Below are 26,931 nucleotides of genomic sequence, written 5' to 3'. Positions count from 1 at the left end.
CTGTGGGGTCTTCCCCGAGGGCAGGGGCTCCCCATGCCTCTTCTCTGTGCCTCAGGCCTTCGCTCTCCCCGTGTGTCCGCTGTCACTTGTCGCTGTCACTTGTCACTTGTCCCCAGAGCAGTGGGGAGACCTCTGCTCCCCGCCGCGCTCGCCCCATGGCACCTTTGCCCACACGAGGCCACGGCCAGGGCAGCAGGGTGCCGGGCAGCCCGTCCCACGCAGCGCAGAGGTCATGGTCCTGAGCACGGTGGGGGCAGAGTCCGGGCCTGTGGGGACTTTTGGTTCCTCTTGCAGCTGCTGAAGGAGAAGGGGCGACGCGACAGCAACCCGCGCAGGCATTTCACAGCACGGCGGGGTGGGGAGGGATGGGAGAAAAGCCCAGGCAAGCTGTGCTCCTTGTGCTGGCCCCGTGGAGCTTGCAGAGGGGTCCCAGCAGAGCCGAGGGGGGCTGTGGGGCTTGGCACGGGTGGGCCAGGGGCGAGCCACGGCTGCGGGGACACGGGGACGCGGGTAATGCAGCGAGGGTGCCCGCGGGGCAGCTGGAGCCACTTCACCCACCCACAGGGTACCAGCGGCGTTCAGCGTAAGCAGGTCTGGGCTGATCCCAATAATCCTGGAGGTAAAAGTTCAAGGGAATGTTTGATTTTCCAGCCTGCACACCGCGGGGCTGAGCTGCCCCTTGCCCCGCTCCGGGCAGCCCCCCGCGGTGTCCCCTGCCGGGGGTCCCCAGCCAGGCGCCGGGGCGGATTCCTGGCCCAAACCGCTGCCGGAAAAGCGAAGCAGCCGGAGCGAGCCGAGCGCTGGCAGCCGGCCCCGTGGCTCCCGTGGGAGGAGTGACGGCAGGGGAGGCACCCGCTCGCCGCCGCCGTGCGCCATAAAGCCAGGCCGCGGCCAGCCCCGGCGAAGGCTCGGCGGCGCAGGGCGGCATGGCGAGGCGGGTGGCCATCATCGGCGGGGGCAGCAGCGGGCTGTGCGCCATCAAAGCCTGCCTGGACGAGGGGCTGGAGCCCGTCTGCTTTGAGAGGAGCAGGGACATCGGCGGGCTGTGGAGGTTTGAGGTAAGCCGTGCCAGGCATGGGCTGCGGGTGTCAGCAGGGGCACCGAAGCCGGCCACGGTGGGGTCCTGGTGCAGGATCCGTGTACATCCTGGTGGGTCCCGGGGAGCCCCGCGGGTGGCAGAACCCCCCCAGCTCCGTCACAAGGCAGGGACCTGCGTTGGGACAGGGCCACCGGGACGCTGAGCCGTGCCCCACACTCACAGGAGCAGCCTGAGGAGGGCCGCGCCAGCATCTACCGCTCCGTCATCATCAACACCTCCAAGGAGATGATGTGCTTCAGCGACTTCCCCATCCCCGACGACTTCCCCAACTACATGCACCACTCCAAGATCATGGAGTACTTCCGCATGTACGCCCGGCGCTTCGACCTGCTGCGGCACGTCCGCTTCGGGGTGAGAGACGGGGACCCGGGGGGGACACACGGGGCCGGCGCTGTGAAATGCTGACGCCCGCTCCCCCCTGCCCAGACCAGCGTGTGCCGCGTGTCCAAGCGCCCCGACTTCGCCGCCACGGGCCGCTGGGAGGTGGTGACCGAGAGCGAGGGCAAGCAGGAGTCGGCCGTCTTCGACGCCGTGCTGGTGTGCACCGGGCACCACACCGACGCGCACCTCCCGCTGCATGCCTTCCCCGGTATGCCCCCACGCACCCCGCGCCCCTCGCTGTGAAAAAAAGCTCCCGAAAGCTGTGCTGTGGCTGCGCCTGCTCTCCTCGCTGCTTTTTCTCCCAGCTCCATGTGCGTCCCTGCATGGTCTTTCTCTGGGATGGGTCTGGCAGAGCCGTGAAAGGCTCCCTGGGGCCACAGCACGGATCCTGCTTCATTTTGGGGGGGCCCTCCGGCCCAGCACAGCCTCCCTCCTCCCTCCCCACAGGCATCGAGAAGTTCAAGGGCCGCTACCTCCACAGCCGTGACTACAAGGACCCCCAGGACTTCAAGGACAAGAGGGTCGTTGTCATCGGGATCGGGAACTCGGGCTCGGACCTGGCTGTGGAGATCAGCCAGACGGCCAAGCAGGTGAGCAGCAGCGGGGTCCCCGCGGGCAGAGCGTCCCCTGTGCCTGGTGGCCCCGTCCCCAGGTGGGACACCACCAGCTCCATGAGGACACCCATCTAGGGGAGCCTTTGGTGTCCTCACGGCCACCACAGCTCTGAGGAAGTGACTTTCTTGTTCGCCCAGGTCTTCCTCAGCACCCGCCGCGGCGCATGGATCCTCAACCGCGTTGGACAACAGGGGTACCCCATCGACATCGTCTTCACCACCCGCCTGAAGGCACTCCTGAAGCAGCTGCTGACCTCCTCCATGGCAAGCGACTTCACAGAGAGGCAGCTCAACATGAGATTTGACCACGCGCACTATGGCCTGAAGCCAAAGCACAGGTGCCAAGGAACGCACCCTCCGACGGCGTCCCAGCCATTCCTGGGGACGAGCACCCCTGGGGACGAGCACCCCTGGAGCAGGACGCTGCAGACTCTCCCCACCCCGGTGCCCTGATGGCTCCTTCTGCCTTCCAGGGTCTTCGACCAGCACCCGACCGTCAACGACGACCTGCCCAACCGCATCATTTCGGGCAGGGTGCAGGTGAAGCCGAATGTCCAGGAGTTCACGGAGACATCTGCCATCTTCGAGGACGGCACCAGGGAAGACATTGACGCGGTGATCTTTGCCACGGGGTACAGCTTCTCCTTCCCCTTCCTCGAGGATTATGTGAAGGTGGTGGAGAACCAGGTCTCCCTCTACAAATACGTGTTCCCCGTCGACCTGGAGAAGCCGACGCTGGCTTTCATCGGCTACGTCCAGCCCCTGGGAGCCATCATGCCCATCTCGGAGCTCCAGTGTCGCTGGGCCACCCGTGTCTTCAAGGGTAAGCGAGGCAAAACGCCCCCTGAGCCTGCAGCCCCGGAGCCAGGGCAGACGGTGCCCAGCTGTGTTTGGGAGGCCGCAGCCAGCTGTGCCACGCTGCTGCCCTCGGCCATTGCAGCCAGCCGTGCCTTTGCTCGTGCAGCCCCCTGACGCTTGGCTCTTCCCCCAGGGCTGAGCACGCTGCCCCCAAGGCACGACATGGAGGCTGACATCAAGCACAAGAAAGAAGAGATGGCCAAGCGGTAAGGCCCCGCCGGGAACCAGCTGGGATGAGGCAGGAGCACCGCGGGCTGGGGGGGCTGCTGGCGGGCTCCCATGGCTACGTGCCACCAGAGAACAGGGTCCAGCCCTCCCTCCCTGCCCGCAGGTACGTGGCGAGCCGGCGGCACACCATCCAGGTGGATTACATCCCCTACATGGACGAGCTCGCCTGCCAGCTGGGCGTCAAGCCCAACCTGCCCCTGCTCTTCCTCACCGACCCCCCGCTGGCGCTGGAGGTGCTGCTGGGGCCCTGCACGCCCTACCAGTACCGCCTGCGGGGCCCGGGAGCGTGGCGGGGCGCCCGCGCAGCCATCCTGACCCAGCGGCAGCGCGTCGTCCAGCCCCTGCAGACACGGCACGTGGAGGAGAACACCTCTGTCTCCGTCCTGCCCCTCCTCCGCAAGCTGGCCGTGGCCATGGCCATCTTCGCCATCATCTTCGTCCTCCTGTAGGCTCCCGCTCTCTGCCTGGTGGGGTTGGCAATGCCAGGACGGGCCGTGCATCCCCATGGCAGCCGTGCCCCCCGTGCCAAGAGAGCAATCCGCTTGCTGGCACGGCCCTGCGCAGCAAACCCGAGGCACCAGAGCCTCCCAGATGTGGCAGCCCCAAATGATGCCCCACGGCTGCACCGGGATGGAGGAAAAACCCTGCCCTCCTGTGGGGAAAACCCCATCCTGCTCAGGCACCGCTGTCACCGAGCGGGGACTTGCCGGGCTGTTCTGTCACCTACAATCCCAACGGGCCTCCACTGATGATGATACCTTCATGGCAGAGGCATAGCAAATTTTCTAACTGGATTAAAGCGTCTTAAACAGAGCCAGAAAGCTGTCCTGTTATTCACGTCCCCCTGCGTGCTGGGGACACACACGGCTTGGGGTCTGCATACACACGCGTGTACCCACGGCAAAGCAGCCTCGTCTGGGGCACGCGGAGCCGGAGCAGATGGCCGGGGTCACAGCAGCACGGATCAGTCCCATCCTGTCACACGCAGCCTGATGGGGACGTGGGTTGGGGACCTGGAACGGCGCCGGCTGCCCCTGGCCACCACGCGCCGAGGCTGGCACCAGTGCCCGGAGCATCTCCCCCATCTTCTTTTCCATGCCATGACTTGCCAAAATTTGGAGCGCGGCCACGTCTCAGCCCCCACACCCAGGAAGTCCCTGGGGCTGGATTCAGCATCATTAAGTGCTTACAGAAGATAATGACCCCTTTGCGGAGGGCGGGCGGGAGGTGTGGCGCGGCGCTGTGGGAACCTGTAGATCATGTCTGGATGAAGCCTCTCGCAATGCCCCGTCTGCCCTCGGCCACCCCTGCTGGGACACCTGGTGCTGGCCGAGCGGCGCCACACGCATCCTGTGCCCCCTGCCAGCCTTCTTCCGCTGCCACCGCCGGCCATGGCTGCCCAGAGAGTGGCCGTCATCGGTGCCGGCGCCTCCGGCCTGTGCGCCCTGAAATGCTGCCTGGATGAGGGGCTGGAGCCCACCTGCTTTGAGAGGAGCGGGGACATCGGGGGGCTGTGGCGCTTCGAGGTAAGCCCCGCGCCGTGCCGGGCTGCCCTGGGCGGCAGCAGGGATGGGATCGATTACAGGCAGCTAACGAAGCACCGCTGCCCTGCGGCGGGACGTCCCCTGGGCGCAGGCTGGTGTGCTGCCAGCACGGGGACCTGTGCCACCAGCAGCAGGACGGATCCTGCCCAAGGACCCGCGGCTGGGGCCTGCCCTCACCCCAGGGCTCGCTGCTCTGGCTCAGGCTTCGCTCTTCCCATCCCGCCCTTCCCTGCCAGCCTCGCTCCCACCCATCCCTTCCCCTGTGCCCACCCCCCCGCTCCCCGGCTGTCCTGCTGCTGGTGGCATCCCTTCCCTACCTGTCCCGGTCCCCTCCTGCCCAGCCTGTCCCTGGAAGCCCGGGCTGCTCCTCTCCCTGCTCCTGTGCCTCTCCCACGCACCGGCACCAGGCGCTGCCTCTGCTCTGCCTGCGCGGGGGAACCCCCGGATTTCGTCCTGTCCCCGCCAAGCGATGCGGCTGCCTCTTTTCGCTGGGACCCCCGCCAACCAGGCGTGCCTCGCTGCCCTGCCCTGCCACGAGCGCAGGAGCCTGGGGCACGCTGCACAGCACCAGCCTGGGATTTTGGGCTGCTTGGCTGAAACAACGCTGCTTTTCCCTGTGGTGGGTCTGGAACAGCGATGGAGCAGAGCCAGGGCAGGGGAGCCGGAGGCTGAGCTGCTGGGGCAGAGACACTGGGAGTGCAAACAGCCACTGAGCTGACACCAGAGCCAGCTCGGCGTCCTGCGGGACCAAGGGGGCAGTGGCACCACAGGAGGCTTGGGGAACCCCCCCAAATCCCCCCCTGGCTGGCACTGAGCCGTGCCCCACACTCACAGGAGCAGCCCGAGGAGGGCCGCGCCAGCATCTACCGCTCCGTCATCATCAACACCTCCAAGGAGATGATGTGCTTCAGCGACTTCCCCATCCCCGACGACTTCCCCAACTACATGCACCACTCCAAGATCATGGAGTACTTCCGCATGTACGCCCGGCGCTTCGACCTGCTGCGGCACGTCCGCTTCGGGGTGAGAGACGGGGACCCGGGGGGGACACACGGGGCCGGCGCTGTGAAATGCTGACGCCCGCTCCCCCCTGCCCAGACCAGCGTGTGCCGCGTGTCCAAGCGCCCCGACTTCGCCGCCACGGGCCGCTGGGAGGTGGTGACCGAGAGCGAGGGCAAGCAGGAGTCGGCCGTCTTCGACGCCGTGCTGGTGTGCACCGGGCACCACACCGACGCGCACCTCCCACTGCATGCCTTCCCCGGTACGCCCCCACGCGCCCCGCGCCCCTGCCACCAGGTGCTTGCCTCTCCCCCGAGACCCCTCACGGCACCATCCCCACCAGATGAGCCCTGACCCAGCTCTGGTTGCTGCCAAAAATGCTCCTGCGGGTTAAAAGCCCGAGCAGGGTGCTCAGGGCCATGCTGAGCATCTCCTAGGCTGGATGGAGATGGCACCACCTCGCTGGGCACCGTCCCGCTGGGCTGCTCCCAGAGCACACCACCAGCCCGAGCAGGGCACAGCCACCCGCACCCGGCACGGCTTTGCTCTCTCTTGCAGGGCTGGAGAGTTTTGAGGGCTGGTACTTGCACAGCCGGGACTACAAGAGCCCATGGGCCTTCACGGGGAAGCAAGTCGTTGTGGTTGGCACCGGGAATTCGGGCATCGATATCGCGGTGGAGCTGAGCCACACAGCCAAGCAGGTGAGCTCCGGAGCCACCCGGGCTCGACACCCTCCTGCTCCTCTTTGCTCCCAGCCTGTTTTTATTCCCAGCCCAAGCAATCTGTCTGAGCTTGGGCCAGCAACTCGCTTCAGATTAAATGTCCCCTCTCGCTCACTGGGGTATTTATTTAAAGAGTGATTCAACTCCAGAGGGCACCAAGCAAATATCTGCCTTCCCTCCAGCACCGCACCCATCCAAAGCGCCTCATCACCTCTCAATCCACCCAAGGGGCACAGTGGGGTCCAGCTCTCCACAGCCTATAATACAACATGCTAGCATATAATATATAAGACTACCTGAACGGGAGGACCACAGCGGGACGTGGGTCGACAGCGCTGCCTCCTTTCTCCTTCCTCCCAGGTCTTCCTCAGCACCAAGCGCGGGGCCTGGGTGATGCACCGGGTGGCGGAAGGTGGGTACCCCTTCGACTTCTCCTACCTCAGCCGCTTCATCCAGCTCCTCCAGAGCCTGCTGCCCCTCTCTGTGAGCAACTTTGTGCTAGAGAGGAAGCTCAACGCCCGCTTTGACCACGCGCTCTACGGTCTGCAGCCCCAGCACCGGTGAGCACCCAGGCAGTACCACGGGGACCTGCCTGTGCCCCCAGCCCCGCATGAGCTCTGTCTGTGCCCTCCAGGGTCCTCAGTCAGCATGCGACCATCAACGACGACCTGCCCAACCGCATCATTTCGGGCAGGGTGCGGGTGAAGCCAATCATTCAGGAGTTCACGGAGACATCTGCCATCTTTGAGGATGGCACCAGGGAAGACATTGATGCCGTGGTCTTTGCCACGGGGTACAGCTTCTCCTTCCCCTTCCTCGAGGACTGTGTGAAGGTGGTGGAGAACCAGGCCTCTCTCTACAAATTCATGTTCCCTGTTAACCTGGAGAAACCGACGCTGGCTTTCATTGGCTACGTCCAGCCCCTGGGAGCCATCATGCCCATCTCGGAGCTCCAGTGTCGCTGGGCCACCCACATCTTCAAGGGTAAGTGAGGTGGGTGGAGGATGTAGCCAGGCTCTTCCAGGTGCAGCAAAGCCAAGTCATTAAGCTGGTGGCACCTCCTTCTCCTTTTGTCCTCCTTCTGTGTAGGAACAAAAAACAACATTGTATTTCACAACGAGCCTTGCACTCCTTTTAGTCTTGCAGGGTTGGTAACAGTTTTCCTTATGTGCAGCCTACTTTCTCCCTTTTCTTTCTTTGCACGTGCCTCCCTCTCGCTCCCTGCTTGGTGGCCCAAAGCAGGAGCAGAGGCCACGCTGGGTACAGAGGCCCGCGTCTGCCAGGAGCACAGCTCTCCCTCCCTCCTCTCCTTCCCCAGGGCTGCAGGAGCTGCCTCCAACCAGCACCATGCTGGCTGACATTGCACAAACCAAGGAGAAGATGGCCAAGCGGTAAGGACCCTATGAAGCATTACCCCTGCCGTCATCCCCTCCGTGCCCATACATCGAGCCTCCCTCCCTGCCCGCAGGTACGTGGCGAGCCGGCGGCACACCATCCAGGTGGATTACATCCCCTACATGGACGAGCTCGCCTGCCAGCTGGGCGTCAAGCCCAACCTGCCCCTGCTCTTCCTCACCGACCCCCCGCTGGCGCTGGAGGTGCTGCTGGGGCCCTGCACGCCCTACCAGTACCGCCTGCGGGGCCCGGGAGCGTGGCGGGGCGCCCGCGCGGCCATCCTGACCCAGCGGCAGCGCGTCGTCCAGCCCCTGCGCGGCGCGGCCAGGCGCACGGTGCCGCGCTCCAGCTTGGTGCCGCACGTCCTCAAGGTGTTCTTCAGCGTCGGTTTGATTGCAGCCACGCTCGTCTACGTCTTGCTCTCCCCTTAACCCGAAATAAAGGGGATCGCGGGTCCTGCTGGCCACCTTATGCTCTTAGACATATAGCCATATGGTCATATGGTTGTATGGCCATATGGCCTGAAATTTTGGGTACACTTGTGCCAGGAGTTGGACTCGATGATCCCTGTAGGTCCTTTCCAACTCGGGATGTTCTATGATTTTATGATTCTCTGATCTTATCTCTCACTTTGGGGTTTTGCTGTTGTGAGGGACGCTCCGGGGACAGGGCTCACGCCCCCACCTCCCAACACCTCTGCAGGCTGCGGAGGGTGGGAGACCAACGACACAACCCCAAAAAAGGGGCAATAAAGCTGCTCCCGGTGCCCCGGGGCTGACGGGCCAGGCTCCGCGCCTCCTCCGCGCTGACAGACCCCCCGCCACCACACCCCCCAGAGCCCACAAGCGACATGGCCGGCCGCCCACAGCAAAGATGGCGGCGCCCGCCCGGCCCGCCGTGAAGCCGCGCCGCCCTCACCCAAAATGGAGGCGGGGCAGAGCGCCCCGCAGAGGCCGGCGGTGGCGGCGGCCGCCATTTTGAGCGGAGGCGGAGAGTGGCGGCGGCGGCGGCGGCGGGGGCAGGTGGGGCCGCGACCGGGGGCTGCCGGGGGGCAGGGGGCTGCCGGGGGGACGGGGGGTGGGCCGCTGCTGCTGCTGCTGCTGCTGCCGCCCCGTCCCGCTAAACGGCGGTTCCGGGGCGGGGGGCGGCTGGGCGGCACGGTGGGTGGCAGCAGGGTGGCACGGTGGGTGCCCGGTGGGTGCCCGGTGGGGCTGTGGCAGCGCTCTGTGTCACCTCCTGTCACCGGACCCCCCCCCCCAGTGTCACTGTTTGGGGGCTGTGTCACAGCGCGGCTGCTGCCACCAGCCTTGTCCCAGCCGTGCACTCAGGGCGAGACGTTCCTCCGGGGCTCGCCCCCGCAGCCCGGTGCCAGCAGAAGCACCAAGCGCCCGTTTTCTCCACCAAAATAGTCATGAATTTGGGCCCGTCGATCTTTCTTGGGTGGCTTCGGTGCCCAGAGGTGGGTGCTGAGCAGTCTGCGGGCGACGGGTGCTGAACAGCAAACCCAAACTGCAAACCCACCTCTCCAAAATCATAGACTCCTAGAGTGGCTCGGGTTGGAAGGGATCTCAAAGCCCACCCAGTTCCAACCCCTGCCGTGGGCAGCGATGCCACCCACCAGATAAGGTTGGCCAAGGCCCCATCCATCCTGGTCTTGAGCCCCTCCAGGGATGGCGCATCCACAGTCTCTCTGGGCAACCTGTGCCAGTGCCTCACCGCCCTCTGAGTGAAGAATTTCCTCCTAATCTCTAATCTAAATCTTCCCTCTTTTAGTTTAAAGCCATTCCCCCTTGTTCTGTCAATATCTGATTGAGCAAAGAGTTGCTCCCCATTGTTTTTATCCTCACGGCCTGCCGTGGTTCATTGAGGTTCACCTGCCAGGTTCGTTGAGGTGCTGCAGAGGTTTGCTTGGGCTTTGGTGTCGGCAGCGTGTGTATTATTGACTTGGATGATGCACCAGGAACTTCTTGCGTCAAGGCGACAAAGCGTGCTGTGCTGCAGGGGCTCACCAGAGTTCAGGAGGGTTTGTGCTGTGAAAGTTAACTCGGTGAAGCCGAGTACAACAGGCTGTGCTCGAGGAGCTGTGCCTCGCTGTCCCAGTGTGGTGGGGGGGCTGTGCGCACGGTGCTGGAGGTGCTTGTGCCCGCCACGACGCTCTGGAGAGGAGGCACCGCTTGGGAGAAACTGCAGGAAATGTTTTGGGAGTGTGGTCTGTAAGGGACAGCCAAAGGGATGGGATTCCTCTTAGGGAAGAGAAGGGGGAGCTTTGTAAAAGCCTGCGTGTATCTCTCAGGTCTGTCTTCATACAAGAGGTTCAGCCCTTCTGACGTGCCTCGCAGCAGAGCAGTAAGGGAGCCGTAGCAGAGGTGCTGGGGAAGAAACCTCATAACACCCTGTGCAGTCACATAGGGGCAGGTTTTGTGGGGAGCTGCACAAACCTCCTCCGGGGCAGAGGGGAAGGGTGTCAGAGTGAGCGGCCCAACACCTCTCCCAGCCTGAACCGCTCAGGGACGCTTGATCCTCACTGCAGGAGGGTAGGCGTATGGGCTAGCTGTCCTCCAGCCCTTGGGATTTAAGAAATACTTCAGTAATTGCTTCGTAATGTTCTAAAGCCTGGCTTTGGCTGGCAGCCTTGCCTGGCACCCTTCATATAACTTGATCTTCTAAACAAATCCCCAAATGTCGTAACTAAGCAAATGAAGCAAGGCTGGCCGTCCTCCTGCCTTGCTCTGCAGAGCTGGCGATTGGCTTAGCCGAGCTGCAGGATAAAGCTGGGAAGGGGATGAGAACCCCGACCCATCTCGGCTCCTGAAAACCGCCTAAGGCCTGGAGACTCCCACGTAACCCGCAGTGGCTCTGTTGTTTGTCCCAGGAGGTGCGTAGCTGCTTGTGGCTGGGCGCTGCATGGCCAGTTCGTCCTGCTTTGCCTTCTCCAGGCTGGGCGAGATGGGGATGACGGTGCCGGGGCGGTTGGATGTGCCCGTCCCGCCTGATGTGCCTCCCGAGGCCCCCGCGTTGGGTGACGGGTGCAACGAGCGTACCTCCTCGCTGTGCTCTGCCACAGCTGACCTGGTGGCCTGAACAAGACACGAACACCATGGAGAACTGAGCTTCTTGCGGGCACCACGGCGGTAGCCCCTTGCCTTGGCCAAGCTCCAGCTTGGGCGATTCCACTCGGGCGCTTTGAGCGCTCCCTGCCGCTCCTGCCAGGCGCGAGGCTCTGCTCTTCTGCCCGCGAGCTCTCGGAGACTTGTTGGGAGCTGTTAAACAGCTGCTACTTTCACTCTCTGGCTGTTTTCTTGCTGGACGTAGCATTTTTTTTCTGGAGAGCCCAACCGTGGGACTGTGAAAGAGGCTCTGTTAGCGCCTGGTTGGCTGATTTGCCAGTAAAGGTTGGCTTTATTTTTCCCATCAGTGCCTCTGTGCTCTGCTGTGTGGTAAGGGCTTGTGTAAGAGGCAGTACAACTCATATCTGCTTTAGAACGTAACAATTAGCAGTGTAACTATCATGATGGTTCATAAGGATACGGCTATAATTAGGTCAAGCTGTCTTGTTTGTTAAACTCCCCTTCAGCTCCCAAACTTGGCACTGGGAATGAACTTTGGGCCTTTTTTAGGCTTGCTGTCAGCCTGTCCTGGCAAAGGGCGCTGGGAAGCAGCGCTCTCGCTCCGCTCCTCGCTGCAGGAGCCCGCGGGCAGAGGCACGCTGCCCTCCTCTCCCTCCCACAGGGGCTGCTGAGCTGCCATGGGCAACACCACCAGCGAGCGAGTGTCTGGGGAGCGCCATGGCTCCAAGTCCCACCGCTCCGACGGCTCCAGCACGCCCCACGCTGCCAAGGAGCACCCGCACAAGATCATGGTGGGCAGCACCGACGACCCCAGCGTGTTCAGCTCCCACGACTCCAAGGTAGGGGATGGCTGCTGCCTTCACAGTCCTTCCGTCTGGGGGTCCTGCCTGGAGCTTCAGCTTGTCCCAGAGCCCTGTGCTGGGCTCAGTCTGTGTGGAGAGGGATTTTAGCAAGCGGGCAGTAGCAGCTGATGTGAGAGCTGCCCTGCGTTTAATTCAAGCGCTGTGTGGCTAAACACAGGCAGGGCCTCAGGGTCCTGGGAGACCCCTCTTGTAGAAGGAACCACAGGCTGGGCTGTAGCACAACAGAAACGTCCCCTGCACATTGAGCTGCTTGCCTAGGCTGGTGTTGCTCTTGTCTGGGATGTGCAGGTGGGCTGGTAGAGCCGGGGGGAAGTGAGCGTGGCCCCCGTTGTCTCCGTGTCTCAGCCAGGCTCTGGTGTTCTTTGTCAGATTCCTGGGGACAAGGAGTTCGTGTCGTGGCAGCCGGATCTGGAGGAGTCGGTGAAACCATCCCAACAGGCTCGCCCCACTGTCATCCGCTGGGCTGATGGGGGCAAAGAGGTCTTCATCTCCGGATCTTTCAACAACTGGAGCACCAAGATCCCGCTCATCAAGAGGTAGCCAGCCCCTCGGGTCACCCTGTGCTCTCCTCTGCGCCCCTGCAGGCAGCAGGTTCTCCTCTCGGTGCCGGGTGCTGTTCCTCTTGCTCACCTGGCTTTTTTCAGTTCAGAATGCCTGAGCTAGAGGTCACAAACACACGGTCGGCTTCTCCCCGGGGTGGTGCTGCTGTGGTGGTAGGAAGTTGTGAAACAGCGGGACAGGACAGGATGGGCAGCTTTGTTTTCCCAGCTGGATGCCACACAGCTGCAGTCCTGGCCCCAGAGCCCTGCCCAGATATGCTGCAGTTCCCTGGGAGCTCTCCCCAGGCTGTGGCCTTACTTCATGCCTAGTTGTGCTGTTGCCAGCGGGGGCTGTTTAGTTGTCCCTCACATGTCTCCCTGCCATAGTGATTTTCTTGTTGCTCTGCGATACATCTGTGTTTTTCCTGGAAACACTGTGTAGGACTCCAGGCATAACCCCAGCAAATATCTGGCATGGGTTTATCTCAACTGCAGACTCCACAGGCAGAGCTGTTGTGCTTCCTGCTCTCATCCTGCAGTGCCAGCACAAGTTTAGATGTGTTGTCCACACATCCTTGCACGCAGCGTCTGACACAACGGCTTCCCTGGGCACACAGGGCAGGTCTGCAAGCCGGGCTCCTAGGGATTGGAGTCGTGCTGGGGCTCTGAGCGTGCTCTTTTCTGGGACCCCACGGAAGGGCAGCATCCAGAGCATCACCGGGGTAATGGTGTGGCACGTCTCTTCTCTGTGCACAGCCACAACGACTTTGTCGCTATCCTGGACCTCCCGGAAGGAGAGCACCAGTACAAATTCTTTGTGGATGGCCAGTGGGTCCATGACCCATCCGAGGTAACTCTCAAAGCTTTGTCCCTGCAGATCTTGCCCTGGTCAGGGGATTAGAAATGATTTGACCGCAGCAGAGGGAGAGCAGGAAGATCAGAGGGCATCTGCCAAAATAAAAGGAGAACTCCATCCCACAAATCCTGTCGGAGGCTGGTTGCTCTGGGCTTAGACAGGCTGTATTGGGACAAGCTGTATGGGGGAGCACGGGGGAGGTATGGGGTGGCAGTAAGACACCAGAAAGCTTTAAAGGCTCGTTCAGAGTCAGCTACATGGAAGGACAAGCCACGGGTCAGCATTCACTTTCAGGTTCTCCTGCAAACAGAATCATGCAGGATCAGCATGGGAAGGAGAGGACACTTACCCATCGGCATGTAGCAGGAAGGAGATTGAAAACAGGAGGTGATGCAGGAGCCTGGGAGTAAAGGGAGATCCTCCCAGGATAATCAGCAGAGATCTGCAAGCGCAGAGCAGAGCTAGACTCTTGCCACCTGTGCTCTGAGATAATGACATAGCAAAGGCAGTGTGGGCTGGGAGAATCTGTGTGCGCTTCAGTTGAGGGTAACGTAGGAAGACTCTTACCTCTGTTCTCTCCAGCCCGTGGTCACCAGCCAGATGGGGACAATTAACAACCTGATTCACGTCAAGAAGTCTGACTTTGAGGTGTTCGATGCTTTGAAGGTGGATTCCCTGGAGAGCTCAGAAACCTCAGGTCGGGGTGAGTTTTTTGTGGCATTGCAGCTTTGCATGCGCTATTCTCCACCTCCTGCTCTGAGACTCACTGCTCGGGGGGTGAACGGACCCCCTGGGCAGAGGTGTAGGCCTGGAGAGATTCGGGTTTGGCAGCGTGTCCTGCCTGTGTCCTCAGCAGCCCCCAGCCAAGGCCTCGTCTCCACGAGGGGCTGTGCTGGTGTAACTTGTTCTGTGCTAGCACTGTCCCAGAGCAGGGTCGGTGCCCGTCTGCGGCTGAGGCTGCCATTTCAGACTGGTGAATGCCTGGAACATCACCCCTCCCTGTCCGCTCAACTGTGAGTAAGTCATCTGATCCGGGGTGGCAGCTAGGCGAGAGCAGGAGCCGGGTTATTTTCAGCAGCTGCTCCTGGTTTTCACGCCAAGGCAATTTGTACTATTGCTGGCACATCGGAAACCTTCCTCCGCTCGTGTTACAGCAGCAGGTTAGGTTACCGCGCAGGCGCTGGCAGTGCTGGCAGGTAGCTCAGTCATGTTTTGGTCCAGAGCGCTCTGAGAGCAGTCCGCTCTCCCTGGAATAAGCCCCGTCTCAGGTACAACCTCAGCTCTAGGCCCTTGCACAGCATGAAGAAAAGCCAGCAAGCAGCAGCAGCTCTGAGGAGGTGGAGCCCTTCCGGGTGCTGGCTGTCCCCAAATGATCAGGTTGGATGTGGCTGGGAGATGGGGCCCGTCCCGCTTCCAGCGCCAGCGAGTTGCTGTGGTCCCTCACACAGGCTGAACGGCTCCTAAACCTGGAATTCCCATTCTGGGACCTCCCCGTCAGGCAGTTGTGCAGCACCAGCGAGCGTGCAGGTGGCTGCTTGCTGTGCCCCCGTGCCTGCTGCAAAGGGTGCTGCTCGGCCCAGGGAGAGAGACCCAGCAGGGCTGAGAGTCTTGTAGGGGTCTCGGAGTGGATACCGCAGGCTGCCTGTGTCGTGTCAGTGCATGTGCCAGCTTATAGCCATGCTTGGAAGTGCCCAGGGCTTGCCTGGCTGCTTATTGTGCTGTGAGGAGTCTGATCTGTTGCTGTAGGATACACGGCTAAGGGGAGACAAACGCCTGAAGACCCCTTTGAAACAGAACAAGCCACCTGTCCCCTAGCTGCTGTGGCTTCTAGCCGTGAGACGTGACGACCCTGCACTGCTGCCCCACTGCATGCTAACCCCAGTCTGCCCAGTACCAATTGCAGGCTGGGCTCATGGAAGACACTAATGCCTGGAAGACCCTTTTGGGCGCTGCTCTGGGCTTGCCGGTCTTGCTTTAGCCGTCTCACGTCTCTTCCCTTTAGACTTATCAAGTTCACCACCTGGACCGTACGGCCAAGAGATGTACGTATACCGGCCCGAGGAGCGCTTCAAATCCCCACCCATCCTCCCGCCTCACCTCCTCCAGGTCATCCTCAACAAGGACACCAACATCTCGGTGGGTACCGGCGCACTGCCCGCATACAGAGAGCCATGTGGGGACGGAAGGGGAGTCTCGTCTGCAAGGAGCCTGGTCTCCCCTTTGCTGGCACCTGGCCCTTGCTCTTTGCTGGGAAAAACATCCATTTTCCTATTAACCACTCTGGTTTGGCCCCTTGCTCTGCCTGGTGCTCAGCTGGGCTGTGTTCACGTTCAGAACAGCCACCCAGCACCTCAGGTTGCCCGAGGTGGCAGCTCCTTGCTTGGTGGCAGCTCTTTGCTTGGTGGCAGCATCCTTCCCCATGCTGGCTGGGGCTTGGGGGGGTCGGGGCTCTGCTGGTCCCTCCTGACACTTCTCTTGTCCTAGTGTGACCCAGCACTGCTGCCCGAACCCAACCACGTCATGCTCAACCACCTCTACGCGCTCTCCATCAAGGTAAGGGCAGAACCCTGGCGGTCACTGGGCGAGGAAAGGAGAGCAGCTGCGGCTCCCAGGAGCCTGCAGGGCACAGGACCTGGGTGGAGATGGTGGCAGGGGGCTGGAGGACCCACGCAAGGAGCTCTCGGCTGCCTGGTGAAACGTAGCACGCGCGGGGGTGTAGGTTGTGGCCTCCTTACAGCCCAAAAATTCCCTGTAGCTGCCTCCCCACAGCGCGGTGGGGCTGGGATCTGCACCAGATCCTTCCCTCGCGCTGCCCTGGCTCCCTGCCACAGGGGATGGATGCGTCTTCCTGGCTGTGGAGCTCGGGACAGCAGGGACCCACTGGGGGGCTCCCTGAGCCCGTGGAGCAGTGGGGGCCTCTCACTCACAGCAATTTTTGGGATGCCCCACTGCTGGGGCGGCGCGGCCGGGCTGCGTCGAGCCCCCCGCCTGCTCCAGCTGACGCTGTGCCTCTCGCAGGACGGCGTGATGGTGCTCAGCGCCACGCACCGCTACAAGAAGAAGTACGTCACCACGCTGCTCTACAAGCCCATCTGAGCTGGGGCCTCACCCGCCCCCCACGCAGGACACGAAATGCCACTTTGTCTGCACACGCTGGGCCACGGGACTTGTGTGGGGACTGGCCGCTGGCTCCAGCCTCAAACCCGGCAGGGACACAGGCCCCGGTGATGAGCCCGAGCCTGCTGGGGCCTGTGACACTGTCCCATCCTACTGGTGTGGTTTGATTTAACCCTTGGTTTCCACCCACCTCCAGCTCCCCTTGGCTTCTGTGAGTCCGGGGCTGCTTTGCTGCTCACCAGAACAGCCTTTCCTCGCTCCCGACATGGAAAGGGCTTCACCTTACCTATCTCCTCCAGCCTGCGAGGGCCCCGAGGCCATCCTGGCACCGTCCTCAGCCCAGGCCAGCAGCAACGTGTCCTCCTGCTGCCCTGGCGATGAGTCTCCAAGGCCACGCTGGTCCCTGGGGGCTGCGGGAGGCCCGTCCTGCCACCCGTCCCTGTCCCCCAGCCCTGACTGTGGGGCTGCCCCCCCCTCGTGCTCCCCAGCTTTGAGCTCGCAGCTCCGGCCGCAGCCCTCCGGCGGGTTCAGTGCTGAGCCAGCGGGAGGGAGGGAACAGCCCGACGCAGCCACGCTTACCTGCTGCCAGGACAGCGCCGTGAAGGACTGAACACCTGAACGCCCGCCCCGGCCCCGCCGGCACAGCGAGCGGGGCACCTGCGCACACCCGCGCTCAAGGGGGGGCCTGGGGAGAGCGGAGCACGGCAGGTGCCCCGGGCCCCCAGCTGCACCGTCTGCTGCCGAAGCAGTGCCATGTGACAGGGTTTTCTCTATTTATTACAGTATTTATTGTTCTCGGTGCCGCTGGCCTGGTGTTGGAGGGGGATCTGGAGCTGTGAAGCCTCTCGTGCTACCCCGCCGCAGCATCGCTCACGGGTGCTGGGCTGCTGGCCGTGGGGTGAGCCAGCGTGAGGGGAGGGAAGGGAACACCCTGCAGGGCACAGAGCTGCCCTGAGTGCTCGGGGAGGGGGGTCAGAGCTGTCCCCCTGGGCACAGGCACTGCCTATGGCCCCTGAGGCCTGGGGGGCTTGGGGAGGAGGGCACAGCTGCAGGGACAGGCGTGCCAGAAACACCAGGACCCAAAGGAAAGCTTTATTGGGGAAGCCACTGAACAGAACACGTCACTTCTTACATCTTCCTCCCGCGCCGGGGCCCCAACACGCCCGGGGAGCCCCTGGAACGCAGCTCCGATATCTGTACCTGTACCTATATATATACATACAGCCACGAGCAGGGGCAGGTGTGCAGCAAGGTTACAGGTGGGACCGAGTCCCAGGGCCAGAGGTGCTCAGCTCGGAGGGCCGTGACACCCCACGCGGAGCACCACGGGTGGGAGGGGGCACACGCTGAAAGCATGGGGCAGGCAAATCCCAAGCCAGCAGCTGCTGCAGCGATGCCAAGCGAAGGTGAATAGAGGGAACGCAACACCCAGCGCTGTCCCAAACACACTGTCCAGTGCCTGGTTTTGGGGCAGCGCTGGGCACCTCCGAGCCCTGTCTGCTCCAGCCCTCGGAGGTGGCTCGGCTCGGTGGCCGATGGGCCGTCGCGTGGCCAGGGACATCGCTCCCGCCCTGCCTGGGGCTCACGCGACGGGCAGGGCTTGCTGGGCCTTCACCTGGCGAGAGAGAGCACACGTGGCGGTGAGTGCTCAGCTGGCCGGCAGGGCAACGGCTGGGCCAACGCTCTGCGGGGGGCTGTTGTGCCCCAGGGACAGGGATGCAGAGGGTGGGGACAGCCAACAGTCCCGCATCCACGCGGTGTCCCATCTGCGCCCACCCCCAGGGCAAGGGCACCCGGCTTTATCCTGGCTGCCAGGGCAGACTTACCTCCAGGTTCGTCCTGGCCTTGCGCAGCACACTGTGAGTCCTGGTCACTGCGAGGGAGAAGGGGACAGGGTCAGCGAGGTCCCTGCGCCACAGGGCGACCCCGTAACACAGGAACCAGGCCAGCTTGGTTGTGCCACCTACGCTGGCTCACGATGAACTGCTCCATGCTGTCCTTGAGCCGGGCCATGCTGCGGAGTTGCTCAGCCGTGCTCTGCAGGGCATCCTCCTTCTCAGAGAGCTGGGCACGCAGCGCCGCGATCTCACCCTGTAAAGCCTGCTCCTGGGACGAGACGAGTGCCGTGAGTGGCACGCATCCAGCCCGATCGCCCCGCCAGCACCCAGCACGGTGCTTACCTTGCCCTGGTGCTGGGCAGGGCTGACGGGCAGCACGGTGCTCCAGAAGGTGGTGAGGAGAGAGGCACACTCCTCCAGGACGCGGTGCAGGGTGCTGGCGCTGCCCCAGAGGTGTCCTGCGCCCGTGCACCCCGGGACCTGTGGGAGAAGGGTGCAGGAGTGGGTGCTGCTGGGGCACCTACATCCTGCTGCACCCAGGGAGCTGCTGTCCCCAGCCCAACACAGCAGGGCAGTGCTGGCAACAGCCCCCGGGCTGGACCCCCTCCAATATGCTTCAAGCACGCTCGTGCCTGCTACAGGGACCCCATGCTGCAGAGATCCGGCCCTAAATCCCCCACATTGCCACCTTGCCTCGCTGCTACCAGCCTGATTTATCCGTGGCAGAGATGGAGCCTCCCTCCTTGCTCCAGGCCCGCAGAGCAGGATCCGTCCCCCAGCCCCGTCCTGCCCACGCTTTACCTCCTTTCCCGGGAGCAGGTGGTTGGGCAGCCCGAGTGCTGGGCGCGTCACACACGTCAGCTCACGGGCCAGTGCCTTTCCCTGCAGGATGCGCTGCTCCAGGGAGCGGTAGGTGTCCAGGCGGCCGACGACGTGAGCCCCCGTCGGTCCCTCGCTCCTCCTCACCGCTGGGTCTGCCCCAAGCGTCTCTGGGGAAAGCAGGGCTGGGTGAGGACCCCTGCTTGCTGCCCCTGCGGCCCTCCTGGGGGCTTGGCTCTGCCCTGGGCTCGCCATCCCTCCTCAGCAAGGGTGCAATGAGTTTCTTGGTCTCAGCAGCACTGAGGCACCCGTGCTGCGGTACCTACCCTCCACCTGCCGGGGCACCGATGTCTTAGTGGGTGGTGGGGAGAAATCTGCTGAGCTGGTGCCAACGTCCTGCACCGGAGGGGACGGGAAGCAGCCTGGAACAAGAAGCGACCGAGACCCTGCGGATGGCCGTGGCTCTGTGCCTGGGGCTGCTGGGGGCCTTCCCTCACTCCCTGCTGCCAGCGGGGCCACCATGTCCCTTCCGCTGCCGTGGCAGGGCTGGGACAGGCACCCCAAGCCCAGGAGCTGTGTGGAGGGGCTGGTGATAGGGTCTGGGTGAGCCGGGCACGGCACCTGTACCTGTACGGGGTTCAGCAGAAGGGCCAGGGAGGCTCTCATAGACGTGCAGCTCTGTGCGCAGGGCCTGCAGGAGCAGGCGGTGCTCCTCACACTGCTGCTGCAGGAGTGTCACCGTGTGCTGCAGCCTGCAGAGAGGTGAAACGTGGGTCTGGAGCCAACCGCACCACCCAGCACCACCGGCCCCAAACCTTACCTGTTGTTGTCATCCTGCAGAGAGAGCCGCTCGTCCCGGAGCTGCCGGATGCTCTCCTGGTGCTTGGTGAGCTCCTCCGCCAGCCTGCGCTGCTCCCCGCGCCTCTGGCCCAGCTCTGCTTCAGCCTCCCGCACCCGGGAGCAGGCAGCCAGGAGTGCCTCCTGCACCCGTGCCAGCTCTGGGGACACAGAGCACGGAGATGTCACCGGCACCCCATTCAGCAGGCGGGGTGAGCCCACTGGGACTCGGACCCCGAGGGGTCTGGCCTGGCCCTACCTCGGGAGAGGTGGTCGCACTGCAGCCGCAGGGTCTGGTTGTCCTCGCGCAGTGCCCGGTTCTCCCCGCTCAGCTGCAGCCCCAGCTCCGGCCCCTGGGCGTACACATCGCCGGGCAAACCTGCGAAGGGGGACGGGTGCTGAGCCCCTCTCCCCAGCACCGCGCCATGCAGGGGCTGAGTGCCCTTCCCCGTGCAATGGGGTGTGCAAAGCCTGCCGCCCCCCAGCTGGCCCCGGTGCAGCCCCGTACCGCTGGCCTTGCCGGTAGAGGCCAGGCGGCGCTCGAGCTGCTCCCGGAGCCGGTCGTTGGTGCAGATGGACTCCTCCAGGCGCTGGCGCAGGCTGCGGATCTCCACCAAGTGCTCCTCCAGCAGGTCCGCCCCTGACACGGCCAGGGAGACGTCTCAGGACAGGGATGGCCGTGCCGCCTGCCCCGTGCCATCCCCACAGCCCTCCTGGGGCTGCGTCTCCTCCCTCTTCCCCCACAGCCACCCAGGATGCCCCCAAGGACCGTACCTGTTAGCTTCTGGCTGGACGGGTACCCCGATGGCAGCGCCCCGTTAAGAGGCCGGCCGGGAGCAGGCACGTCCCAGAGGACACGGGTCTCGCTGGCCCCGGGGGCCTTGGCCGGGCTCTGCAGGGCGCCGTGCTGGCAGAGCGATGCTGCGGGTTTGCCGCCCTCTCCAAAGGGTCCCAGCGAGGCTGTGGGCTTTGCTGTTGCCACGGGCAGTGTCACACCTGCACACACGGGGCAGAAGGGTGAGGAGGAGGAGAGCAACGAGCAGGGAGGAAGAACAGGGGTAACAAACCCTCTTGCCACACCCTTCTTGCTATGCCCATCCTTGCAGCTCGCTGTCCCCAGCCCCACTGCCTGTCTCCTGCCCTGCTCAAACCCGTTCACCCTGAAGAGCAGAGGTTCTCCTGGCGTGCACTGATTACGTGATGTGAGTTGTGGGGTCCCAGCCCCACTCCTACACAACAACTAACCACACCAGCCCTCACCTGTGGTGCCCAACACCCACACCGATTGCTAGTGCTGCCTCCGGCTGTGCCCATCCCACCCACCCCACCCCTCGTGCAGGGGAGCCACGTTCCCATCGTCCCCCAGCCAGAGCACTGGGATCTGGCCTCGAAGGAGCGGCCCCAGGGAGCAGGAGAAGGGCCAGGGCAGGGCAGGCAGGGCAGGGGGGACCGGGGGGGCCATGCAGCACAGCGCAGCACGCAGGGCAAGCAGCACCAACCCTGTGCCGGAGGCGCACGCTCACTTTCTCCCAGCTGCCTCCGGAGCACCTGCAGTTCCTGCTGCGCCTCGGCCAGGGAGCAGGCGGGGGTCCCACAGCAGCCCAGCAGCACGGGGGCTGCGGGCGGGGGGAGCCCCGTGGGCAGGAATGGGGACAGCCCGGGGGTCAGCGCAGGCAGGGGGGCACTAACGGGTTTGGACAAGGAGTCAAAGTGAAGGCCTAGAGACAGGAGAGAGACGGAGAGAGATGTTAACGCAGCTCTGGCTCAGTCTGGGGGGTCCTGTCCTCCCTGAGGTGCTGAGCCACACAGGTGCCCACCACAGCAGGGATCTGGGTGCTGCATGTCCCCAGCCCGTGGTCGTGGCACCCCGTGGTACCTGCGAGTTGGGTAGGCTCCTCGTGGCACTGGCTGCACTCGCTGGCTGCGTCCCCGTCGGAGCAGGGCTCCAGCGCATCGGACACGAAGGAGGCGCTGGTGGCAGAGCGGGACGACTCGGAGGGAGGGCGGCTGCTTCCCGGGGACTCGCAGCGCTCCTGCAGCTTTGCCTCCAGGCTCTTGATCACCTTCTCCTTCTCCTGGAGCTCCCGGCTGAGCCTGCGGGGATGGGCCATCACTGGGGCTGCCGTGCTTGCTCCAGCACGACACCCCAACTTCCCACCCATGCCACGTGGCAGCCCAGGATGCCAAACCCAGAGAGGGAGCAGAGGCAGCCCCAGGACACCCACCTGGAGCACCCTGGAACCCCACCCCGAGAGCAGTGACAGACCAGCCCAGGGTGCCCGTGCAGAGCAGATCCCCCCAGATCTCCCTGGCAGCAGGTACCTCAGTGCCAGGAGTTCGTGGCTGGTTTTATCCTCCCCATCCTGTCGATCTCCTGAAAACAACAAGCCAGGTACGAACCGGTCAGTGTCCCCATACCTGAGGCTGCCTGTACCCCAAACAGAGCCCTCGCAGGACAGCCCAGCGTGGAGCAGGTAGCCCACACAGCACAGAGTGTCCAAACAGTCCCAGCTCTTCGCAGCTCCCATCGAAGCATCCCTTCCCATTCCTCCACACCCCGTTACACCCCAGTGTCCCCCCAAAGGCACTTACTGGTGCCCAGCTTGTCACTGAGCCTCTCGGCCAGCTGCCTGCCCTGGGTCAGCTGCTCCCGGAAGCCCTGGCCCAGGTAGTAGTCGATGTCGGTCCCACGGAGGAGCTCCTCGAAGGACCGCAGGGCATCGCGCAGGTGCTGGGCCAGGCTGCGGCTCACCCCGCGGCCCTCCCGCAGCGTCTGCCGCAGGTGGGAGAGCTCCCGGGCCTGCGCTTGGATCAGCGAGTTGTATTTCCTGGGGGGATCGGAAAACAGGGGGGTCATGGGGCTGCCTGACCCCCCTAGGTAAGCCTGGCATGGACAGGATACCATGGGGATGTCCCTGAGAGCCTGGTTGTGGGTAGAGCACGCCACAAGAAGCCACCACCTGGGACAACCCCTGAAAACCCCCGGAAGCCCCTACAGCCCCCCATCCGGCCCCAGTCCCCCCCACCATACCCTGGCCATGTAGCAGATTGCAGCTCCTTGGGAAAAACCCCTTGGGGCTTGGTTGCAGGCAGCTGTGCCTCAAGGAGTGCGACGCGGTGCACCAGCTGCTCCAGGTCGTGGTGCGCCCACGGGCCGGGTGGGCAGAGGGTGCCACGGCCGTCCGACTGCCAGCCCTCGTCCTCATCGGTCAGGCTGTGGGACGGCGAGGCCAAGGCGGCGGGGCCCGGTGGGGGCCGCTCGGTGCCCGAGGTGTAGCCACTGGTGATGGAGACGGAGCGGGCACGGCGCTGCAGGCTCTGGATCACCTTGTTGGCATTGAGAAGTTGCGCCTTGAGGTCCTTGATGTGCTGGCACAGGGCTCCCACATCCGGAGGGGACGTGGCTTTCAGGGCAGCCTTGCCCGCCCTGGGCACCCCCAGGCGGCACGGGGACCCCAGCTCCTCGCCCAGGCTGGGCTCGCTGAACACGTCCGGCTCCTCGCACTCTGCAGGGGGGACAGGGCACGGCGTCACTTTTCCATGCAGCGTGGGCAAGGCACGGGGTCCCCAGAGCCCCTGACTCTCCTTACCAGGACTGGTGGTCTCATCCCGGTCCACTTCGGTCTCGCTTCGCCCACACGTCTCGTAGCCCAGGTCCTGGAAGTCCACTTGCACTTGCTTGCTGAGCTGCTGGGCATGGGGTTCACCTGCCGGGCACGCCGTCAGCTCAGGGCCCCCCCTCCAGGCTGGATGCACGCACGAGGCACGCCAGGCTCGGCACAGACCCCCATCCCGCCCGCCCCACAACTCACGGAGCAGGACGTGGTACTTCTCCAGCTGCTCAGCCTGCGCCCGCACCGTGGCCTCCGAGGCGGCCAGCTTGTCCTGCAGCTCCTGGCACTGCTTCTGCCCCTGCGCCACCTGAGAGCGCAGCTCCGCACCCAGCCCTAACCAGCCCCTGCCTGGGGCCGTGCCCTCCTCCTGCCGGAAGGGAAACGGGCTGTGAGCTCCCCCAGTCCCACCTCCGTCCCTGTCCCCATCCCGGTTCCCCTGCAGCCGCAGCACTCACGTGGCTCCCGTCCCCTCCGCCAGGAGCACTGGGGCAGGGTCTCTTGGGCGCATCATCCCGGCACCGCGCCTCCAGCGCGGGGCGCTTGGTGGGCACAGCTCCCCTCTCTGCTGCGAGCCCCTGGCTGTCCCCGCTGCCACCAGCCTGGCGGTCCCCAAGGGCACTGCGGCCCTTCCGCTGCATCCTGCGGGGCTCAGGTGACACAGAGCCACCCAGCCCGGCCTCCTCCTGCTCCCCGCTCTCCAGCAGCGACGTGGCTTCACCCATCCGCTCCTTCAGCTCCGCGTTCTCCAGGCACAGGCTCAGCATCGCCTTCCTGGGAGCACACGGTGCCGTGAGGGGCAGGCAGCAGCCAGGACACGGGGCTCCCCCTCGAGCCACCGCCCGCCACCAGCTCCCACATCGCGGGGCTCTTGCCTGATGTGGGAGACGGAGGAGAAGCCGGCTTCCTCCAGCTGCGCCTTCAGCTCCCGCAGCTCCTCTTCTGCCCGCAGCCCCCGCTCCGGCAGGGCCGGCGTTGCGCTCCTCGGTGGTGTCTTCTCAGTGCCCCTGCTCTCCTTAGGGGCCCGGGGGCTGTTCTAGAGGAACAAAGGCAGAGGGTGACGGGGCACAGCACGACGCCTGGCTCTACAGCCTCTCTTCCCAGTGCTTCACCATCCCAACTTACGTGCTGGGTCGTGGTGCTGTGAGCCACCTCCTCCTCGACGCTGCTGGCAAAGTCGGTGCTGGCATCGTCAGCATCTGTCCCTACGGCCTGACCTAGGAGACAGCACAGTGAGGTGCTCAGAGCGGTGACAACGCGGCACTGGCTCTGTCCCCACCTCTCCAGCGAGGCCACCACGGGCAGCCCCAGGGCAGGTGCCTGGCACTGGGGGGCTCCCAGCGGGACCAAGGTGTCCCTTCCATCCCTGGAGCTGGTCGTCCCCTGGCTGCACGCTGCAGCCCCAGCCCAGTGCCACGTGCTGCCCCAGCCCCAGGGACAGCACCGCAGCGGCGCCACCTGCCCCCTCCGCACCTCTGCACCCGTAGCACCTTGAGCTTGTGGCACTGCCCCACGCGCACGCGTCCCCCTCGCGCTGCGGTGACCTCCCAAGCCGTGGCCACCACCAGCAGCACCTCCTGGTGCAGGAAGCCTCCCTGGCGCTGCCCCCACCCCGCGGGGTGCAGGTGCCCACCCCACACGTTTCTCTGCCCAGAGAGGGCAGTGGCAGCCACGCTGCTCACACCACGCCTGCACAGGGCACGGGGCTGCTTGCATGCCCTGCGCTGGCTTTGCAGAGCTGCAGCTGAGCTAAAAGGAAGCTCGTGTCCCATCGTACGTGGGGTGGGCAGGGGGCAAAAATACAGCAGCAATGTGGGGGGGGGGCTATGGCCCATCCTGCCCCACAGACCCAAGCAGTGGCGTGCTTTTATACTCTGCTCCTGGCCCAAAGGGAGGGCTCACCCCCTTGTCTGAGCAGCTCAGCCCCTTGCACCTTCCTCCCACCCAGCCACAGGTCCCAGCCCACTCCTCTCAGGTTCAGGCATCCTGGATTGGGACGGTTCAGGTCAGGGACTTCCCTCCCCACGGAGAGCAGAGCTTGGGCAGGTCCCAGAACCACACAGGACCATGTTTTGCAGCCCCCCTCAAGGCCTGCAGGAGCTGCAGCTGCTCAACCCGAAGGCAGAGCCAGCGCCACCAGGGCTGGGGCTGAGCAGGGGAACCCAGGGGAAATGCCAAACCTCGCAGGTGCGGGAGGAGCCAGCAGGGAAGCACCTGGCTCCCAGGAGCGGGAGCTGAGGACCAGCCGGGAGCACGCCTTGCAGCAGGGGAGGCGGCAGCACAGCACGCTGCGCGCCCCAGCACCCCGATGGTGGCACGCTCAGGAGCCCCCCTTGCAGAAAGCAACTGCCAGGGGGCTGCAAAAAAAAAATAAAATCGGGGGGATTCCCAGCCCAGGTTGGGCAGACGCTGCCCCACGTGGCGGGGTCCGTTCAGCAGGAACAGGCCCTGAAGGTGCTGTGCCCTGGGGAGCAAGGCCAGGCACCACGCTTGAGGCAGGGAGCAGCACTGCTCATGGAGCAAAACGCTTAGAGGCAGCTGGAAGGGGCAGCAGCACCCCACAGCGAAGCAGCAGTGCTCGTGGGTGGCATTCAGCACAGGCAAAGCACAGCCCTGTGATCCCCTGTGACCCCCCAGGGACACAAAGCTGCCAGGTGACAAGCCACCCAGCTCGGTGTGGGTCTGTGAATGGGAAAGGCACACAGCCCCCGGGCGGCAGGCTTTGCTAGAGCAGGTGAGGAGCACCTGCACCGGGCTGCCCAGGCTGAGGAGCCAGCGCAGGGGCTTTGGGGGCGCTGGAGAATCACCTCTCTGCCAGCACTTGGCCCCCTGCTCCTCACCGTTGCCCACAGCTTCAGGACTGAGGCACAAAAAGGAGCAAAAATCTCAAAGGAGTTAAAAGAAAAAAAAAAAAAAGGAAGACGAGGAGGCTGGCGCTTGAGTTCAGAGTGCTTGAACCCTCCGCAGCAGCACCCATGGTGCAACTTCAAAGAGACAGGCTGCTCAGTGCTTGGGTACTGCCAGGAAAGTGGATGAGATGCAAGCTGAGCGCTGCTTGCCTCAGATTCCTGTGTCTCTCATGCCTAGCTTGAAGGGAAGCAGCTGCATGGCTTGAAAACTGCACGGCTTGAAAACTGCACATCCAGGTGCAGAACATCCCCCAGGTGCATTGGCTGGGCTGGAAACAACCAGACACTTGGGAACGGAGGAGGAGAAATAAGGGCTCCAGAGAAATTAAGAGAGAAAGGAAAGACTTCCATAAAAAGCTCTGAGACAGCACAAAGCACTGCACAGCGAGAGGGTGCTCTCAGGCATGAGATGCTCAGGCTCGTCTTTCTGGGGGGTAAAGGAGCACACAGCCAGAAATATCATGGATGAAACAAAGCCCTGAAGAACAGAGCAGAAAGTTTGGGACACCTCTGCTTTGGGCAATGCTCCCTCTGGGGCACTTAGTATCAGTGATGTTAGCAGAATCAGTGATGTCAGCAGAGGGCAGGGACAGAGCTGTAGCCAAACACAAGAGAGGGGAGCTGCCAGAGCACC

At 63.8% G+C, this 26,931-nt stretch overlaps 3 protein-coding genes across 17 annotated transcripts in view; 2 read left to right on the top strand and 1 right to left on the bottom strand.

Moving 5' to 3' along the window:
- Positions 1-908: 908 nt before the first annotated feature.
- LOC310903785 (flavin-containing monooxygenase 5-like) lies at positions 909-8,667 on the top strand. 4 transcript variants are annotated; one of them, XM_083847712.1, is made up of 8 exons: positions 909-1,058; positions 1,262-1,450; positions 1,526-1,688; positions 1,928-2,070; positions 2,233-2,432; positions 2,568-2,917; positions 3,086-3,158; positions 3,284-4,001. In XM_083847712.1, exons 1-8 carry the CDS (start codon positions 927-929, stop codon positions 3,627-3,629), a joined length of 1,596 nt encoding a protein of 531 aa, XP_083703838.1. In that variant the 5' UTR covers positions 909-926; the 3' UTR covers positions 3,630-4,001. The 4 variants fall into 4 exon arrangements, with proteins under 4 accessions (XP_083703838.1, XP_083703837.1, XP_083703836.1 ...); XM_083847711.1 differs by lacking the exons at positions 1,262-1,450; positions 1,526-1,688; positions 1,928-2,070; ... (2 more) ...; positions 3,086-3,158; positions 3,284-4,001 and adding exons at positions 5,559-5,747; positions 5,823-5,985; positions 6,282-6,424; ... (2 more) ...; positions 7,764-7,836; positions 7,914-8,279 and having other exon boundaries at positions 924-1,058; XM_083847710.1 differs by lacking the exons at positions 1,928-2,070; positions 2,233-2,432; positions 2,568-2,917; positions 3,086-3,158; positions 3,284-4,001 and adding exons at positions 6,282-6,424; positions 6,806-7,005; positions 7,080-7,429; positions 7,764-7,836; positions 7,914-8,667 and having other exon boundaries at positions 925-1,058.
- A 69-nt stretch (positions 8,668-8,736) lies between these two features.
- PRKAB2 (protein kinase AMP-activated non-catalytic subunit beta 2) lies at positions 8,737-17,082 on the top strand. 2 transcript variants are annotated; one of them, XM_083847720.1, is made up of 8 exons: positions 8,737-8,862; positions 11,570-11,747; positions 12,141-12,307; positions 13,067-13,160; positions 13,749-13,863; positions 15,169-15,302; positions 15,651-15,719; positions 16,185-17,082. In XM_083847720.1, exons 2-8 carry the CDS (start codon positions 11,586-11,588, stop codon positions 16,260-16,262), a joined length of 819 nt encoding a protein of 272 aa, XP_083703846.1. In that variant the 5' UTR covers positions 8,737-8,862; positions 11,570-11,585; the 3' UTR covers positions 16,263-17,082. The 2 variants fall into 2 exon arrangements, with proteins under 2 accessions (XP_083703846.1, XP_083703845.1); XM_083847719.1 differs by having other exon boundaries at positions 13,749-13,869.
- Positions 17,083-17,359: 277 nt separating this feature from the next.
- The window catches only part of PDE4DIP (phosphodiesterase 4D interacting protein), a 31,774-nt gene continuing 22,202 nt past the window's right edge, over positions 17,360-26,931 (bottom strand). For 3 of the 11 annotated variants that reach the window (XM_083847683.1, XM_083847677.1, XM_083847675.1), the window contains 20 exons: positions 24,514-24,605; positions 24,264-24,424; positions 23,847-24,162; positions 23,590-23,758; positions 23,368-23,484; positions 22,809-23,283; positions 22,370-22,605; positions 22,100-22,151; positions 21,654-21,871; positions 21,277-21,495; positions 20,552-20,773; positions 20,286-20,417; positions 20,037-20,156; positions 19,761-19,938; positions 19,568-19,692; positions 19,267-19,362; positions 18,464-19,110; positions 18,251-18,389; positions 18,110-18,156; positions 17,360-17,898 (listed from right to left, as the gene is read on the bottom strand). In XM_083847683.1, coding sequence (XP_083703809.1) covers positions 17,866-17,898; positions 18,110-18,156; positions 18,251-18,389; positions 18,464-19,110; positions 19,267-19,362; positions 19,568-19,692; positions 19,761-19,938; positions 20,037-20,156; positions 20,286-20,417; positions 20,552-20,773; positions 21,277-21,495; positions 21,654-21,871; positions 22,100-22,151; positions 22,370-22,605; positions 22,809-23,283; positions 23,368-23,484; positions 23,590-23,758; positions 23,847-24,162; positions 24,264-24,424; positions 24,514-24,605 — 3,794 coding nt within the window. In that variant the 3' untranslated portion in view covers positions 17,360-17,865. The remainder of the gene's footprint in view (positions 17,899-18,109; positions 18,157-18,250; positions 18,390-18,463; positions 19,111-19,266; positions 19,363-19,567; positions 19,693-19,760; positions 19,939-20,036; positions 20,157-20,285; positions 20,418-20,551; positions 20,774-21,276; positions 21,496-21,653; positions 21,872-22,099; positions 22,152-22,369; positions 22,606-22,808; positions 23,284-23,367; positions 23,485-23,589; positions 23,759-23,846; positions 24,163-24,263; positions 24,425-24,513; positions 24,606-26,931) is intronic. The other 8 variants (XM_083847680.1, XM_083847679.1, XM_083847676.1 and 5 more) reach the window with 6 other exon arrangements.

Source organism: Anser anser (genome assembly GCF_964211835.1).
Source record: "Anser anser genome assembly, chromosome: 8".
Taxonomy (NCBI): domain Eukaryota; kingdom Metazoa; phylum Chordata; class Aves; order Anseriformes; family Anatidae; genus Anser; species Anser anser.
This window is presented reverse-complemented; position numbering and strand designations above follow the sequence as displayed.